Here is an 18,173-nt window from a genome sequence, read left to right on the forward strand (position 1 = left end):
AAAGTTAAGAAGTGATCGCTTCTCGCTGCTTTATGACTAACATTTGCATTTTTTATAGTCCGTTCTGAAGTATCTTGTTCGAGTTACTACTCTATTCTCAAATCTGATCTAGTTCCCTAACTGTACCGAGTTGTTTTCCTGGACTCAGAGCCATGTTTTTGTTGAATTGTAGAATTAAAGGGAAAAAATCAATAGAAGAACCAGTCATTTGGGTTTCTATCTGATCGAAACCCCTAAACAAGGTTCATTCGGGTTCCCAATCGACCGTCAACTCACCGGGGTTCACCGTACACGTGATCGCAGACCGGTCTTCGACGAATTTCCCAGAGCGCATAACAGCACGACTGACGGCGACTTCTGTAACTAACTGTGCGAGTGATCTTTGAGGGAAATCTGTCGAGTTGTCGTCGTTAATGATGATTTCTCTTCTCCTCTCACTACGGGGATGCCCCGTGGTGATTGAATATGTTCCACGGGCGGCTGTCGGCGTGTCAGCACGTCTCGCACGTCCCTACCCCTGGCTGACGGCCCCCGACTCTCTGCATCTCTATCCGCGCCCTACCTGACAGACCTCCATTTCAGGCTCTACTCAACTCTCGAAGCCGAGTCCGATTCAATTATTCAACGTTTCTAACGCTTAACTTCTCTATGCATGCATGACATTTTCGTATTAGCACCCAGTTATGCAGAAATAAACGCGAAACATTCACCTTTTGCTGTGTTTCTCGCCTCCTTCGTTATTTTCTCTACCACTTCTACTCAACAAAATAATAACACCCTTACAGCGTTGTTTCACGCTTGGTTGGGTATGGATGCCACGCGTGAAAGTCCTAGTTTGGATCGACGAAAAAATGAAATAAACGATGTGGAATTTTCCAGCGGTGAGGCTTTTCCATAACGTTTTATGCTATGAATTGCGCAATGCACTTTCTTTTTTGATAATAGCTTCCATCGGCGGTAATTTAAGAGTCCATTTACTGTGTGCAGTGCTAGCAAAATTGTGTGGGTGCCTAGCAGCAATTCATCTTTTTAACATACGAATACTGGCGGGTTTTTTTTTTTGCAAGAAGAGAAAACGAAATTTCACCTCAATAAGGGACTAGATTTTGCATTTCTCCTTGTGTTTCTCTTCTTATACGTTCATTTGATGTCAACTATTTTAGAGCCACACAAAAACTCCTCCACAATTTCTCCCGTGCATGTGATTTCAAACTTAGATAATATCTCTTTGGACGATGTGCGGTGAGTTTCTTTTTTTTTAATTTCTAAGCTGATCGTATTCTTTCCAGTATACAATCGCGAGGCGGTACTTACATAGATTTCTTTCGTTATATTTAGATTTGCTGCTTTCTTCTGTAGATTTAAGAGTAGTGCTCGCTAACTGTTGCCGGTTAATATTAATACGCAATTAAGCAAATAAGACAACTTTGCACATTGTGAAGCTTTGGCACTTTCGCAACTGGGACATACGACGGAGATATTACTCTTGTTATGTAGCCGGAAACGAGATCTTTCTGTAGTTGAATTTTAGCCGAAAATGAATTCGTTGTATATACTAGTTTGTTAGTAAGGTGTAAATATTAACGGAGTTTTCTGATAGAATATGCTTATTCGGCAAAAAATGGTGAGAAGGTGATGCAAGACCGTTGTGTCAGTCATATCGATCGTTCATCGGAATCGTTAGAATTGGGTTCTTTTGAAAGTTTCATCGTTAGTAACTTTTACATCCTCATTTCCGAAATTCTCCCATTCATTTCAAAGGACAACGTGTATAGTACTGATACTGTAGGTGTTATTCATCATTTCTTTCATTTTTATGTTCATACCTCAGAATCTCCAAACTTCTAGAGGAAGCCGGTTTCTGGAATTCATTCCATTTTCTTTTCTTCAGTGATTCCATAGAAAAGGAAGCGGAAGAATACGAGCAGATGGATTCAATAGCGTTGGACAATTCGCAGCATAGCGAACATGATTCGGCATTGTCAGGACCATTGGAGAGTGGGTGAGACCAATTCTTGTAATCGATTTCGTGTTACTGCTATCACGAATGTTGGTGTCCATGACGACAAATGTTTTGCAAACCTTCAATCTTGTTTCGTGAGCCTTTTCTTTGCACACATTCGTGATTTCGTTTGCTCTATCTAATATGCATTCCTGTGTCTGCAGGGCGGATAACCTTCTCGGTCATTCACCGTCGATAAGAAATGATCAGCTGGATGAGATTAGCATTTCTCACGATGGTGCTCGAGGTATTGATTTTTCTCCATTTCCCCTTTCTTATCTTATTTTTTGTTTAAAATAACATCAACGAAGGCATGAAATGGAACTTTCGGAGTGATCCACGTTTATAATGTTTGGAAAAATAAAATATAGGAGTTCTTTTTAGTGATCTTATTGTGCTTTACTGCTATCATGTAAACATTACTCATCAATAATGACACTATCTAAGATGCGAATGTTTCTAGCCAAACTTTTCACAGTGCTTTGTTCTATTTTCTTATTTCGCCTTTTTTCTCGATTCTTTAAGCGAGTTCTAGGGCTTTGTGAGTTTTGGAAGAAAAAAGGCTATTCTTATCAAATTTCTAGTAAACTAGTTTTGCAGACGGGAGGGGCTTACGCTCTATCAATCTGTTTAACGGAATTTGTAATGGGTTAATTTTTCACCTCTGATCGATTTTCGTTTAATTCTTTGTCGGCTAGGAATCTAGGATCTGGGAGATGTGCATTACATATTTCAGAAGAAAAAATCTCTTTGGTGGAGCTATTTGTTTGCCATGTTAGTTCATGTGTTTGATTAGTTTGAAACAAAATTGAGAGAGTATTCTTTCAATCCTCTCCTTATTATGGATTAATGATTTTTATTGTCGAAATCTTTATTCTAGATTTGATATAAGTCAAGATAAACCCGAGACGTTAATATTATTCATTCGTGATAGAAATCGATAATTAATTTCATCATAACAAGTTAATTGGAGTAAAGACCTCTCACTGATGTCATTGGTTTTATGCTGGTGTGATTCTTCAATTGCTCAGTTGGGTTCCGAAGGTTGAACTAAGACTAAACCTTTTTCATGAATCCCTCAAGAAAATTGTAATCAACATTCCGACTCGCTCCTCTTTTCACAATTTCTTGTTCATTTTTTTAGAAACCGAGTCGGTAACGCGTGTTTTACAACCTCATGGTGATTCCACATCGGAAAACACACTAAATGGAGAAGATTCAACACTGGTCTCGTCTTCAGCTCATACAACAGCGCTCTCCGTACCGAACTCTTTAGAAAATAATATATTTATGTCCACCGACGATTCATCCAGACTCGAGGTACTTGGGCTTCAACCTGTTCCTGAAGGAGGTATACTACAGGTACCTACATTTTTTTCCATATTTTCGCAGCTTCTTTATGCTTCGATTCCTTGTGGAGCTAGTCTGATGCTTATATTGGTTTTCGTTTAATTTGCGTTGTGCATGTGATCGTGATCGAACTTCGAAGCTTTTCTGGCGTCTTTACTGCATGCCTTGCCCTTTGTCTTAGGTCGTACCTCCATCTCGCCTCATGGACATACTGGGTGATACAGCTGGGGCACTTGGTGATGAAATCGAGTTGGATCTCACTCATTCAATGACACCTTCGCCCTCTGTACCACCAAGCCGTCGCGGTAGTATTGCGGCTTTTCAGCGACGTGATTCCAGAGCGGCGACTCCTGTCAGCGTGTGTCTTTCAGTTCTTTTGTTATGGCTTTGGTTTATTTTCAAATTTGCATCTGGTTTGGGTGTCTGTGTGTGTTCTCCCTTGACATGCTGTGCAATTATATTCAATCCAGTTAGATTTCAAGCGATTCGGAATTAAAAAACCTGATTTTGCACTGAAACCTCGCCATTATTTAGAGCGATATACCTTCGTTACTTTTCATTTGAATTAGAAAAAGTAATTTCTGTCGCATGTAAAAAAACAGATAACAAACTGTTCAGGCAGAGTCTATCGCTTCATTACCAAGGATAATGTCTAAAACTACGATAATTCATAGTAGTGACGAGTCACCGCAAGAAACATTTGAACGACTTATTCTTGGGATTAAGGACGGGTCTATGGAGAAGAGTGAGATTGTGGACCAATTGTTTAATACTGTGAGTTTGATTCTTTATATCATCTATGAAATAAAAAGAGATTCACATCGAATTTACGTTCATTTTGAATGTTTGTGTTGAGCTCATCATTTGTCAGCATACGGTGTATCATTCCCTCTTACATGATAATTTGTTGGTTTTTGTTTCTGTTAAGGTGTGGGGAGTGGGTTTATTGTCCTGATAGATATAGGTATAGGTATAGATAGGCTACATTTGTCTACCCCTTAGAAGTATTAGCTCTCCTAAGAGGAAACCTATATCTCTCTTCAAATAATCTAGTTTTTTTTTTAAACATGAATTATTGACAGGTTGAACTGGGGATCTACTTTTTCAAAGTCAGTTCTTTTAGCTTGTTGGTGGCCAGTTCGATCTCGAAACGAGATATATAATCGAGGACTGTAGTAATATTGAGCGGATGCTCACTTTATTAACCCACTCGGATGAAACGCTACAGGTATGTAACTTGGTGTCATTCTTTCTCATAATCAGACTTTTTGATAGTTGGTTTTTAGTAGAACACAGTGATGAACGTCTGTGTTTGAGTAGATGTTCTTCTGATACATTTTGAGATATTTCTGCTCCTGCAGAAGTGTTTGCAGAGGGTAGCCAATTTCACACGTTTGCTTTCTTGCATTTACGTCAAATGCCAGCTAAACGGATCCAATTCGAGGGGTTTTGGCGTGTTCCTTTATGAGAAGAAATCACAAAAACTTGGGAATTGTGGAGATTGCGCCCTTCCAATTTAATATTATTGTGGAAATTGTGCTATTTCATTTTTAATATTAGGCAAGAGTGCATCGGCACAAGAGTATGAATATGCAAACGGAAAATCAATTTTATTAACGTCTCGCCTCTAGTTTTTAAACTTTATAGGCTGAAATATGGAGTGTTTTCCTTGCAGTTGTTCGTAAGAGCAAACGGAATTTAGAAGCATGTTCGAGAATTTCACTTATATCAAAGTAAGTTGGGGAAAGTTTTTGGTGAAGTTTTTTTTCATATTGTGATTCAGAGTGCTCGACCTTCTGCCCGAAGCGCAAGATATGCTTTCTGACTTGCTTGTGCAGCTACTTGGTGTCCTTACGAACTACTCAATCACTGTGAAGGAAACCAAACAATTTCTGCGATCGTTGCAAGCTGTTAATAATGCATGGGTATATTTCTAGCTTGTTTTCCAAAATATTCATTCACTTCTTTTCATAATTGGTTCTAAACCTATACTATCTTTTTTCAGCCTAGAAATTCTCTCAGATTATTACAAGTTATGAAGCAAATGCCGGTACGAGACGATGCTAACGTCTTTTTCTCTTTTCCTGGGAAATCACAAGCGGTTTGTTATTTGTAGAGTTTTGTAATCCATAGCTTTGCGTAATTGTTTCTGCTATTCGTGGTTCTTTCCTGTTTTATCCATTCCTTGCCGCATTAATTTATTTTCCATAATTATCTCTGCAAGTTGTAAAAGCATCAAAACCACTTCTTTAAGGGTATTATTGTTCCACCATTTGCGAAGTTTCCATGTCAGTCTGGTTGGACGTTTTGCACTTGGCTAAGGATGGATCCAATGAGCAGCGTTCTTTTTGAAAAGGAGAAACCTTATCTTTACTGGTTAGTTAATAGAAGAAATGTTTTCCGTATTTATTTTCTTCTATTGTTTTTTTTTTCCTTCAGCTTTCGAAGCAGTAAGGGCCTAGGTTATTCATGCTATTTCATGGGAAATGCTCTTGTAGTAACTATGGAGAAAACAAAAGGGAAGATATTGACAAGGTGTACGAAGGTTAGTTTTAAGCTCTTCTTCTTCTTCTCTTCTTTATTCACAATTTCCAAATGAGTCTATTTTTGCCATTCAGAAAGAGCTTACACCCCGGAGATGGCATCACGTAGCGATATCGCATTCCTATTCTCGATGGGGCAGAAGCGAAATCAGATTTTATTTTGACGGAGAGTTATCGGAAACTGCTGAGATCAGTTGGTTGGTCTCTTTCCCGTATAAAGCTATTGTTTTATTTCTGAGCTATTATATACTACAATAACCTTCCTCATTGTTCTGAAATGAGCTGTCTTCAACGTTTTTTTCCGATATTTATTAGAACAGGAGAACTTCAAACTCGATGACATTCTCCATGTACTTTCCAGAGATCATTTCCGAACTTTTACCGATTTTTGGAATCCATTTTTGTTGAACGTAGACTTCTGTTTTTTAACGCAAAATCAAACGAAAATGTAAACACAGTTCAAGCCAATTCTTCGTATTTTCCTTGCTCTGTTTACTTGCGCAGCTTTCTCTTTACCATTACTTTGGCGTTGTTCGGATGGGAAATAAGATTCTCCCTTCAGACATTTAGTGATTGCCTTCCGAGTGTGTACTATAATGACAATGCGTTCTTGATTTTGATAGAGTAAGCTACGCATGTCGGAGCTCAATCTATCCAATGTTTACGGTGGATTTGCCTTGCTGCATAATGACGCTCACGCTGGGTGCTTATCCGCGCTTTTTTTTTTGTTGTTGAATTGAGGTGGAACGCAAGGGCTTAGGAGGTTTGGCGGACAGAAAAGCTGCTTAGTGGTCAATACGAAGCTATACCGATGCAAGAAAAAAACGTAAAGTGAATTTGAGTTTTAATAGAAATGTGACGGAGAGCAGTATAAGTATAAGTTCAATGACAAAAAAGTTGAAAATACATTTCTCATGACTTATCAGCGCCGCTATACCAATCGTTTTTTTTTCATTACTAAGATAATGATGTGTATTTAACTATAAAAGAAGGTAGTAATAGAAATAAATTTATGAATAGTAATAATAAAATAGTAAAGTAGTGCTTTCGACTTCTTGCGTTGCTTAACACCATTGATATATACATATAACTTTTTTGTACAAATGAACTTGTAATTTCTTCAGATCCCAAAGCTTTCTACGTTGCGAAAAAGAGTCATTGACTGAAAACTGACACTGAAAAAGAGCATATTGACATCTTCGTATGTTCATATGTAGGATCATTTGTTTTAAAATTGGAGTCGAAAACATTTAATAGTCGAAATGGTCGATCCTAACTCTATTTCTAGAATTTTTTAGAGTAGGCGAAACCCATAGTTAAGTTGCGAATGCGCAAAGTGACATTTTTTGGAGCAAACGGTTTCAGATTGATTACTTATTTATCTGTGTATTTATTTGAATGCACCCACACATGAATCAACATAGAATAAGGACAGGATTAGCAGTTACTCTAGCTATGATTTCTAGAATAAATGGGACATTTTTATCCATCCTTGTGGTGGCCTGTCAGGTTATTCTCCTTCGACGGGATCTAAGTTTTAGTGGTTGAAAAACATTGTGTTGTTTTTTTTTCCCTGAAACCAAGTTCTTTATGGACTAATTAATCAGAGGAATACACACATTCTTCAGAAATTCCATGTTCGCACGTTGGATTTAGAAAAAAAGAAATGTTTTCTGTACATTGCTGCACGCAATCTGGCAGAAAGATGAAGTGGTGTTCGCTAAAAATAAGTTTGATTCTAGAATTAAATTCTGACAGTAGAACGTTCCTGAGAAATGCTTTAGGCAGTCGCGCATAGAAAAGATTTAGGGTAAGGGTGTGTCACACACGTTCCTTATTTTGTTCGTATTTATTCTAAAGCAGTTGTACCATTTGAAGCACAATGTAATGCGAGTTTTCTTGATTTCCGAATTCCTCAGTGGTTTTTGTAAAAGAAGACAGCGATAGTATCTTCGCCCGTAGCCAATACGTTCATTTTGGATCCAGTCAAACTCCACCAATGAACCAAAAATTGCGTTCAGCTCCAGCCTAGGCTTCCAGTTATTTTATCAGCTGTAAATGTAGACAAGCACTGCCCAGCTGCACAGAAGTTTCTTGTTTCTGTTTATCATGCTATACAATAACGCGCTAAGTCTGTATTTATTTATATATGTGTGTATTTGTCTGTGTGTCACGAAAATGCACCACAAGAATGCAAAATTTTCCATCGTTATGAACCGAACCGGCGCCACGCACTTGTGAGGCAAGCATTCTGCCGCTTAGCCACTGTCAAGAAATATGTAAGCCTATACAGAACACCTGATAGGGAAGGTTACTTCTAGTCATGCGTTGAGAAGAGGATATAAACATTTATGAGCATGTAGACCTCCAATTCCACAAAGCATTAAAAGTGATTAGCCCTTAGATTATATGGATAGATTGAAATTGTTTGGTGCATTAAAAAATCATGAACTTATCGCTTTCTCTCTCGAAATATTTCTTCAGAAGATTTTCAAGACTTTCAAAGGAGCATCTTTTTCTTGCAGAACACAAGAAAGAGAACTAAGAAATTGTGATGTGAGAATTACGATTCTTCTCTAACCAATACCTTTTATTACTTTTTTTCCCAAGTTTTAGTGATGTAACATACCTAAGAATAACAATCCCTAAATTTCGTGGCAGCGAAAAAATGTTATGATGTTCAAGACCTTAAATTAAACACGACAAAAGAAAGAATTGAATATGAAAGTTTGTTATAATCCTCGCATTAGCTTAAATCTTTGCCATTTTTTTTGAACGTTTTCGTCTTTTTTTTCAGTATTTGCGCAGGGAATTCTCTTCTATCGTTGGTGATTTTTCCTATGTCGATTATGCCAACTAATTCTGTCAGTGTGTGTTTCTGCTCCCCTTATTTTCTTAGAAATTGGAAAGTTTTCAGTGCTCCCATCTTTTCATGTTGTTAGGAAAAGAAAAATTCGTGGTCTAAAGGTACAACTATCTTTCGTTTGTACTTCTTTTTTGCTGTGTTTAAAGTGTAATTCTGACCACGATTTTGCCCTGAAAAAAGTGAGTTCGGCGTAGGACGGAGCCCACGACGTCAAATGACCGGCATCAGATAGATGCGCCAGTGACTCGAACGTTCAGTTTTGTGGAGCTCAGATTGGTGCGCCTGCGCCAGGAAGCAGGTGGATTGGGTGGCATACGTCCTACGACCCCAGGTAGGCATGGTGGCACTAGAAGAAAGGAGAACGTATTCCACGGCGTCTTATAAATCTGCTGGTATCAGAAAGTAGAAAGGGTTCCGCAACATCATAGTGCGCCAACGCCAGAAAACAGCGCAATGAAGTGAGACGGGTTGCCTGCATGGGGAATCGCCGAAGAGTACTCCTCCTTATGTGCACTCCTCTGTACGTTACTGTCATCATGATTGCCAGATCATTTCGGAAATTATATACAGGGATGCGGACGTCCGCTTTGGTAGTAGTTAGCTGTCTACGTTACCTGACGTACCATCCTTATCTTTATCTAGTTTCTTTAACTAGTGTGGTGATGACTTTTACGTCATTTAGCAATATCACACCATTCTAGGCTAACTCTTAGGAACGAAGACGAGAAAAGATTGTTGAAGAACTGTTATAGCGGTATAGAAGGAAGGAGTATCATGCTCTAAAATAAAGGGCGTATATATATATATATATATATATATATATATATATATATATATATATATATATATACATGTACATATACATATATACATATACGCGACACACTCCATATATATATATATATATATATATATATATATATATATATATATATATATATATATATATATACATATGTATATGTGGAGCGAAATATCAGAGCGCAGAGAAACGGTTCCAACAGCGTGGAACTAGTCCACTGCTTTCCCCTCCCCCCACCAAAAAAAAAACGCTGGGAGCTGCACATTTGGTGTGAGGGGGTAAAAGTTGAAATCATCGCAGTTGTTGGTGCAGCACCACTGGGCAATGATTGCAAGCGGATCTGTCAAGAAGTGAAGTTTTTTTGTACCAAAGTGAATCTTTTAGGGCTGTCTCGACCACTGAACAGTTTGATCGTTGTTCTATTGGAGTATCACCCGAAGGAGATCCCGACACAGCATTTTGTGGACAAATGGGTGCAGTGTATCTGTTTGCGGATTCGCTGTCTCTAGAGCAGGCTAACTCCTTGTTTTGTCTGGGACCTGCCTACCAATCTTATTTTGTACATGACTCAGGGAGCAATTTACCCGATGGGTACAAGAAGGTTAGTGCAATGAAGAACATTGAATTTCCATTTGATTTTGAGGAATTGAGTGAATTTTAGCACTTGTTTGATGGTCGATTGAGCAGTGTTCTTGTCATGGCGTACTGCCCGAAGAACTGTCATGGTCAATTGTGTTTGAATTCTCCATCGAAGGTACCCTCAGCATACTTCGTGCAGGTTCCACATGCAGTTATGAAAGAGGTTTGAGTTTTAATTGTGGAGTTTCGAATATTGAAGCTCCCTAATATTTTCTAGAGCAATTTTTCTTTATTTTACAATTCGATGCCGGCCATGCTGTCAAATTTCGAACAGATTTGATTTGTTGAAATGGTTGTGTTCATCTTTTTAGGGTGTTGAAGTCATTACTACGCATTCGATCCATAATTCATTGCAATCTGTGGGTGGTATCCAGATTCTCCTACCTCTTTTCTCTCAACTTGATCTTCCATGTGAAGATGGGACTGCGATGGATGGCGACATGTGGTAGGGATTTGAAGTTTTCAGTTTAGTTGAAGAGGATCACTCTTCTACTCAGTTTTTCTTTCTGCATGCAGTACTTCTCTTTGCTACACAAATTTGTTTCTTTTTGGTTCGTCCTGGTGCGAATTTGATTCTGGTTTTATACTAGACTCTTTCCTTAAACATTAACGCACTCACTGGTAAAATTCACTGCTCAACATTTGTTTTAGTTGAGGCTACTAAAATTCGTTATTCAGAAGCTTTGAATGTGGTACTTTTCAGTTCTACGCTACTGTCTCTTATCGCACTCCTCCTATCCAGCTCACAAACCATCCAGCAGCAACTATATCACAGCAAAGGATTTCTAATCATTGGACACGCTTTGCAGAAGGTGTTTGATTTTTTTTGTCAACTGAAACTCTTTACTCTTCTGCTTTGTTCATTTCTTGTTTTATTTTTTATTTTTATTTTTATTTTGTTTTTCGAAGCAAATCCTAACTAAGGCACATAAGCGTTCACATATTTAGGCTTCGAGTAGACATATTACTATGAAAGTTGCTGAACAAGTCATAGATATGGCCAAATTTTTGTTGCGGTGTTCATCAGGTGGTCCTCTGATCAAGCAGCTCTTCGAAAACATTATGTTCAATCCAAAGTTATGGATTAACAGTGATCCTACGGTACAGGTGAATATTTTCTCCAATAGTTGTTTTCTTTTCAGAACTTTTCTTTTTTATTGTACATCAACCTTTTTGTAGGTACATTTGTACAATTATCTGGCCACTGACTTTCTCGGAAACACGAATTTTCACCACATCATTCGACAAGTGGCAACCTTCGGTGAAATGTGTCATGCGTTGAAGTTTTATTATTGGGTGACTCTTCCAAAGACACCTTCAGCTTATCAGGTATATTGCGATACACTTCTTTGGGTTTTTTTAATTCTATTCATTCCTCGCGTCACCATTCAATGACGGTATTTTTCGATCAAAATAGTTGTTTAAGGTGGAAGATCGGCCTCAGTCCTTTCCGAACGAAGATGTGATTTCGATTAGGTGTGTCGTTTAACTTTTCTGCTTTTCTTAGCATGTCCCACCTATGCTGATCTTTAAACCTAAAGTATTCTTTTGGGTGATATTATAGTATGAGTTCATAAGATATTCTTTATCATGGGGAAAACGCTAATCCTGTCATCATTTTGTGGTAGGTTCAGTGTGGTCACTGCAAAGGAGTAGTCTGCTACAAGAATATTGTATCGCTGCTTAATGCTTTATGCAAAAATGTTGTTTTTAATGACATGCGTCGTTGCGTTTATGAAGGGGAGTGACGTCCACGGGACCGTTTAGAAATAAGTAGAATTGTTTTTGTTTACAATATTCACTTGTCTTTCATTCATATTTGGCTGACATTGGGTGTATTTTGAGTAGACAAACAAACAACTCGTTAAGAAGACGAGGAAGAATTCCTCAAATGTTTCCGTTTCAGTGATTTGGTAAATGATGCTAAAATCTATATGTTTTGGTCTTTCATTTTCAGTTGAATTATGCGAATCAGTCTCCGGACTATTTACTTCGTATTTAGGGGCTCTATACTTGTCTTCCTAAATCGTCTTATTCTCCTCAACGGTGGAACGGGTCCAGGTCAAGATGCGATTAGGGAACAGGAGATCCACCAACTAATGAACTTCGTTGCGACCGTCCACGAAGTAAACATATAAACACTTTGAAAACTTTGATACCCCAACATTTTTATTCATTGCTTTTTTGTACCTTTTTTACAGCACAGGCGTACAAGTATGTCTTCGAAAGTTTCACCTGCAATTAAGCTTATCTCTTTACAGGATGACAACCTCTATGACGTGCTCGCCTTGTTGAATCGCTTGCTCGGATTCTATCCGCAGATAATGGTCCCAATTTTCGACAAAGACAAGGTGTGTTCTTCGATAATCATCTTCATCTATGCATCTCTTTCATTTCATTCTCTAGGCTGTCGGGTTAGTGTTCAAGCTACTATCTTCGCCAAATCAGCTCATTAGAATTCCCGCATTGAAGATGTTTGGCTTCTACCTTCAAAGGTCTACTTTGAAGTAAGTTCTTGTAATATCACGCTTTTGAAACAATGAGTCTTCTTCTTGTAATACAATCACTTCCTTATGTTCTTTTTCTAAGATGTAATTCCAAAAATACTTATTTCAAAGAAATTTGTCTGCTCAGTGATGTACATTTAGCAGATATGCATCTTGACACTTTCAGATTTTCCTACAAAACTAAAACTACTTTTTTTGCCACTCGGATTTGCTTATGTACCTAAATCTTCATTGATTTTCAAAAAGAAACTTGATTTTTACCTCCCTTCTTTCTGGTTCGAGGAGACTCGGTTTGTAACAACAGTCTTAACTTGAACTTTCCTAACAAGTTAGAAACAAACGAAATGTAATCATTAGACAAAACTTATGAGTTCAACAAAAGTCGATTCTGTGCTTGTTTCTTATATATTTTGGATGGAATGAATGAAACTTTTGAAATAACCCAGTTGGTCGGTCGCATTTCTAATGTCTACTTCAAATGTTACATTTTTATTGACGAAGATGGTGCGGTTGTGGTGTAGCGGTTAGAGGTAGGTACCGCTTCCTACACGATCGATCGGAGGTTCGAATCCGCTCTAGTGCTCATCAAGCCTTTCATCCCTCCGGAGTCGATAAATTGGTACCAGTGTTGTCTGGGAGGATAAAAGTACTAACTTGACACATCGGCTAGCCACGGCAAGTCTACTGTATAAGCCAGTTACACGTTCGTAAACCTCAAACGATTCTGAATTGAAGTGAACGTGGGGGCGCATCCCAAGCGGATTGATTAACACCAGAAAGTTCTTCCTTTATTCTTATTGATCAAGCTATCAGATTATGTTAGCATTTTTCATTAAAGGCAGCTTATCACGAATCTGACGTGCTGGGGGAAATTCTCGGAAAAGGCGAGAGAGGAGTTATAGAAATTGGATCCGGGGTTGTTCCGCTCATCTTTCCCTGAGTGTCGTTAAAAACGGCGGTGTGAACCGCTTATGTTTCTACGAGGTATCTGGAAACGCACCTCTATATACACGTTTCGGTCTCCTCAGCAGCCTATACATTGATTTTACTTGAATATTCTGGTGAGAAGAACTCAGCAATATTGGACTGCTCGCACATGGATGCTGCGCGTTGGAGCTGAAAATGTCGTTGAAAAACCGTGTCTTCCACGACGCTGGCGAGGGTAGATGAGCGGAAGCACCCCGGAACCAGCAGGACTCTGCAACCCTATCCCTAGCCTTTCCCTCCCATTCCTCACTACGTCAGATTCGTTGAATGCTGATTTTGAATCAAATTCGCTTTGCTACTGTTTTTTTTTCCTTTTAGGAGAAAAACAGAATCTGTATCTGCTCGTCATTTATATACGTTGATAACCGAGCGACTTTTAATACATGCCGATTACCTGACGCTGCCGACGTACATAGTATTGTTCGAGATTTTGACAGAGCAAATGACACCTGAATTCGCCTACAGTAAGAATGAAGCGGCGAGTCCAGATTGGAGGTACGTGGGTTTTATCCTTTTACATTGGTCTTCTATCAACTCCAATAAATCAATCAATCGGCTGTTAGGAAGGGATACTTTCGAGAAAAGATTGATTTTGAGAAAGGATTTTTTGACGTTTTGAACCTGCTTAAATGTTATGTTAACTTGCGATTTTCAGCTAAGAGTTGTTAAGAAGCTGGTAACTGTTGAGAAAATACTTGTGACGTTAAATGGTATAATGCTCGAAACAAATTGCAGGTTTGAAAATCCTGTGATGCTGAAAGTTATTGCAAATCTCATCACTCAGTCGACGGAATCGAACGAACTCATGCGTGTCAAAAAGGCTTTTCTATTAGATATTATCAATATGTGCCGAGATGGCAAGGATAATAGAAGGTGTTGAAGTGTTCTTTCCTGATTTTATCTTTTTTTCCCCTGGTTCATTTGTTTTGTATGGAGTACAATTTCGAAATAACACTGAAATTCTAAATTTGCTGAATACATTTTTGGTATACATGCATTCACTCATTCATTCTGTCAGCCATTCATTCACTCAGTCGTTTATTCAGTCTTCTATTTTTTAATTTGTGCAAACAATCACACATACGCACATTTGTATGTTCAGGACAATTCTACAAATGTCTGTGTGGCAGGAGTGGCTTATCTCCATTTCCTATGTGTTTCCAAAGTCGGAAGCAGAGGTTGTTTGTCATTTATTTATTTGTGTTATATTGTTATTTATTTTTATTATTTTGTTTTATATTTGTTTTTAGGCGATTCGTTTCTATTGAAGCCTTAACGAATTCTTAACTTTCTTTCAGATGGAAATCACGGAACTTGTTTACGAAATGTTCGCTATTCTTCTTCATCACGCAATTCGGTACGAATATGGAGGATGGCGTGTGTGGGTGGACACGCTGGCCATCGCGCACTCCAAAGTGGGTTTTTTGTTTTATAAAACTAAATCTGAGTTTATGCTTAATTTGTTCTGAAGGTATTTATCGATATCATTACCTTTTTCTTTCTCGAACTTTTTACGTGTGTGATTCTACTGCGGTACTGCTCTTTTTCAGGTGAGCTGGGAACGATTCCGAAGGCAACAGCAGAAAGACGTAGCTGCTAGTCCTGCTGCTACTACAATTACTAAGGAAAGCATAGCGGATAAGAAGGACGCAGGAGATAACAACTCACAGTGAGTATGAAGCTTTTTTTTCTGAACTGAGCTTAGAAAAAAAAAATAATAAAGTTGCTTTCCTCCGCTTTGAAGAATTATTGTTTGATCTAGTAGAACACATTCAGTGTATGGTAAGTCCGAACGTGTTCTACTAAATGAATGCCACGCGTCTACCGCAATGTACGCTCAACTTTTGCTTGACATTTCCTTTCTCGCCTTACCTCTATCTCACTAAAAGAGTTTGGTGAGACAGTAAAAACAGTAAAGTAAAGTAAACGGAAAAGGAAAAGTTTTATTGTGACCCTATAAATGATGTTGCTCTGAGGAGACGAGTGCCTCTTTTCAGATCCACTACGGATGAAATGCCAACGCCAATCTATCGAACACCAGAGTTTTGCTGGTCTCCTGTTCATTTACGGCTCTTAGGAGATCTTTTGAGTTCGATTGAAGCAGTTGTTGATGAATGGAAAGCGTTAGTTGTTGCTTCTTTCGTCTTCCCTATTTGTCGATCTTGCCCTTAATAATTTTGAAAGTAGTTATTCATTTCACTTATGTACACGAAACTATACACAGTGATAGTTTTTTTCTTGTTTCAGGACCGATTCGCCCTCTATCGCCGACCACTGTAGCATGACCGACAACCAGGTTTGTTGTTGACCAACCTCACTTTTTATAAATTTGCAGTATGAACGCTTATTTCTATTTTTTTGCTCTACTATATGTATCATGGTTTATTTTTCATGGTTTTTTCCGTGGTCATTTAGTCTTTAGCTCTTGTGGAGGTTTTTTTTTTGTAGATTTTTGTCGGAAACACTGTTCATGTCATTTCACAACTTGCGGACAGTCTTATAATGGCTTGCGGTGGGCTGCTTCCTTTGCTTGCATCGGCAACATCGCCGAATGTATGTTTGATTTTTTTCTTCCTACTTCAAGTTCCTTCTCATTCAACCTGTGCATTTACAATAACTGCTTCCAGAGTGAGCTAGAAATCGTCGACGCATGCCAGCAAGAGCTTCCGATAGATTGTGCTGCAGCGTTGCTCTCCAGATTTGTTCAATTAGCTGACGTATTCATTTTTGCCAGCGGAGTGTCATTTGCAGAGTTGGAGCAGGTACCTTTGAGTACACATAGTTGTTTTTCTTGTTTTGTCTTCATTTTGTTCAATACAGGAGAAGAACATGCCCTCCGGAGGAGTACTCCGTCAAGCTCTGCGACTTATAGCCACTGCTTCCGTTCGCCATATCCTTACAGCTCGGGTTGTTCGCCCAGATAGCACAGGACATGCATTTGAACCACATGCGAATCCTAAAAATGAAGCAATCTACGAGTTTGTCAAGGGAGCTATAGAATCAGTGAGTGCTATATCTAAGTAACTTTCCATGTACCAAATTTTCTTATTCTAGCAGGGAAGGGAAGGAATTGTGGATCTGGATCGTCTTTTACAAGATGTCGATCTGCAACGAATCAAAGGAGTTGTTTACAGAGACATGGTTGTTGGTGTTACAAGATTTCGTGTGCTAATCAGCACAGAATCCACTTTTTCCTGAGTTTTCTTAAATTCTCAGTTCCAGGAAGAGAATCGACAAGCCCAATTTTTAGCGTTGGCAGTAGTTTATCTACTATCAGTGCTGATGGTTTCACGCTACAGAGATATCCTTGAACCACCAGCTAGTCCAAGTCCTTTCTTCAACTCTGCGACTAATGGAGGTACGTGTTTTTGTTTTTGTTGTAATTACTGTTTTAAAGGCAGCATACCGCGAATATAGTGGTGGTGAGGGAAACAGCGGGAAAAGCTCGAAATGGGATTGTAGATGGCGGGATCCACATTTGCAACGCGCCACCCTTGCGCACGCGCCGCATCTATGTGCGAGCGGTCATAGATCAACGAAGTCTCCTCTCCAGCATTCCTGTCCCTTCAGCAAGTAAAACAAGTAATTCAAGTAAAACCAGTGAATAGGCTGCTGAAGGGACAGGAACATGAACATAGAAGAGCGTCCCAAGGTACCTCGAAGGAAATAAAGTGGTTCTCATGTCGTTTTTTACGATTAGGGAAACATCAGCGGAATTAGCCCGGATCTCGTAATGTACAACCCGATCTTTGGCTTTCCCCGTCCATTCCCTCACCACGTCAGATTTGTGGTGTGCTGTCTTTATGTCGCAGTTCATTTATGGTCTCAAATCTTAGAAGAGTGCAGTACGCCTGGATCTTCTACTACCGCGGCGTCGGATGCTGTGGAAGCGAAGCCTCCATCACCAGGTGTTACCACTAATGGTGAAACAGCAACTGAAGAAGAATGCAAGGAAGGCATCTCGGCCATCATGGTGGCTCCAGAGACAATGAAAAAAGATGGGAAAGAGTATAAGGTATCGCATTAAAGATGCTTGGAGTTGTTTTTTCCCCAACGCTTACCTTTGATTTAGGCTGAAGCATTATCCAAATTAAACGCAGCTACCTCGGGCACTCCTTCGCAGCCCGCGGAACGTAGACAGTATCTAACGAACAAACTGCAAACCGCTCTGGAGACAACAGCACCGCTATTGAGAGAGATCATGGGAGATTTCCGATCATTTTTCCAGAAGACATTGCTTGGTACACATGGCCAGGAGATCATGAATGATAGCAAAGGTATGTATGTTAGTTATAATTTAACTTTCTACCAAAAGTAGAGTTTTTTTTTTCAGTTTTGGAAACCTTGAAGAATCGTCAAGGTTCAGTTATTGAGCTTGTTATGCTACTATGCTCACAGGAATGGCAAACATCGCTGCAAAAACATGCTGGATTGGCCTTCATTGAATTAGTTAACGAAGGTTTGTTTTACAAATTTT

General features: G+C 39.0%; 1 protein-coding gene across 4 annotated transcripts in view; it reads left to right on the top strand.

The window, feature by feature from the left end:
* Nucleotides 1–808: 808 nt before the first annotated feature.
* RB195_011415 (uncharacterized protein) overlaps nt 809–18,173 on the top strand; it is a gene marked incomplete at both ends in the record, with an annotated part of 40,111 nt that continues 22,746 nt past the window's right edge. For 2 of the 4 annotated variants that reach the window (XM_064192820.1, XM_064192821.1), the window contains 38 exons: nt 809–881; nt 1,164–1,242; nt 1,892–2,002; nt 2,167–2,249; nt 3,147–3,364; nt 3,971–4,126; nt 4,476–4,580; nt 5,000–5,085; nt 5,136–5,277; nt 5,358–5,453; nt 5,607–5,728; nt 5,792–5,897; nt 5,971–6,092; nt 9,948–10,164; nt 10,225–10,365; nt 10,514–10,647; nt 10,906–11,014; nt 11,151–11,309; nt 11,382–11,531; nt 11,629–11,678; nt 12,205–12,328; nt 12,464–12,553; nt 12,609–12,709; nt 14,015–14,191; nt 14,432–14,569; nt 14,799–14,874; nt 14,995–15,111; nt 15,247–15,365; nt 15,694–15,819; nt 15,944–15,992; nt 16,145–16,249; nt 16,324–16,458; nt 16,517–16,699; nt 16,754–16,840; nt 16,919–17,054; nt 17,533–17,711; nt 17,769–17,973; nt 18,030–18,155. In XM_064192820.1, coding sequence (XP_064050401.1) covers nt 809–881; nt 1,164–1,242; nt 1,892–2,002; nt 2,167–2,249; nt 3,147–3,364; nt 3,971–4,126; nt 4,476–4,580; nt 5,000–5,085; nt 5,136–5,277; nt 5,358–5,453; nt 5,607–5,728; nt 5,792–5,897; nt 5,971–6,092; nt 9,948–10,164; nt 10,225–10,365; nt 10,514–10,647; nt 10,906–11,014; nt 11,151–11,309; nt 11,382–11,531; nt 11,629–11,678; nt 12,205–12,328; nt 12,464–12,553; nt 12,609–12,709; nt 14,015–14,191; nt 14,432–14,569; nt 14,799–14,874; nt 14,995–15,111; nt 15,247–15,365; nt 15,694–15,819; nt 15,944–15,992; nt 16,145–16,249; nt 16,324–16,458; nt 16,517–16,699; nt 16,754–16,840; nt 16,919–17,054; nt 17,533–17,711; nt 17,769–17,973; nt 18,030–18,155 — 4,732 coding nt within the window. Of the gene's footprint in view, nt 882–1,163; nt 1,243–1,891; nt 2,003–2,166; nt 2,250–3,146; nt 3,365–3,970; nt 4,127–4,475; nt 4,581–4,999; nt 5,086–5,135; nt 5,278–5,357; nt 5,454–5,606; nt 5,729–5,791; nt 5,898–5,970; nt 6,093–9,947; nt 10,165–10,224; nt 10,366–10,513; nt 10,648–10,905; nt 11,015–11,150; nt 11,310–11,381; nt 11,532–11,628; nt 11,679–12,204; nt 12,329–12,463; nt 12,554–12,608; nt 12,710–14,014; nt 14,192–14,431; nt 14,570–14,798; nt 14,875–14,994; nt 15,112–15,246; nt 15,366–15,693; nt 15,820–15,943; nt 15,993–16,144; nt 16,250–16,323; nt 16,459–16,516; nt 16,700–16,750; nt 16,841–16,918; nt 17,055–17,532; nt 17,712–17,768; nt 17,974–18,029; nt 18,156–18,173 lie in introns of all 4 variants that reach the window. The other 2 variants (XM_064192818.1, XM_064192822.1) reach the window with 2 other exon arrangements.

The sequence above is a fragment of the Necator americanus genome, chromosome III (assembly GCF_031761385.1).
Source record: "Necator americanus strain Aroian chromosome III, whole genome shotgun sequence".
Lineage (NCBI taxonomy): Eukaryota > Metazoa > Nematoda > Chromadorea > Rhabditida > Ancylostomatidae > Necator > Necator americanus.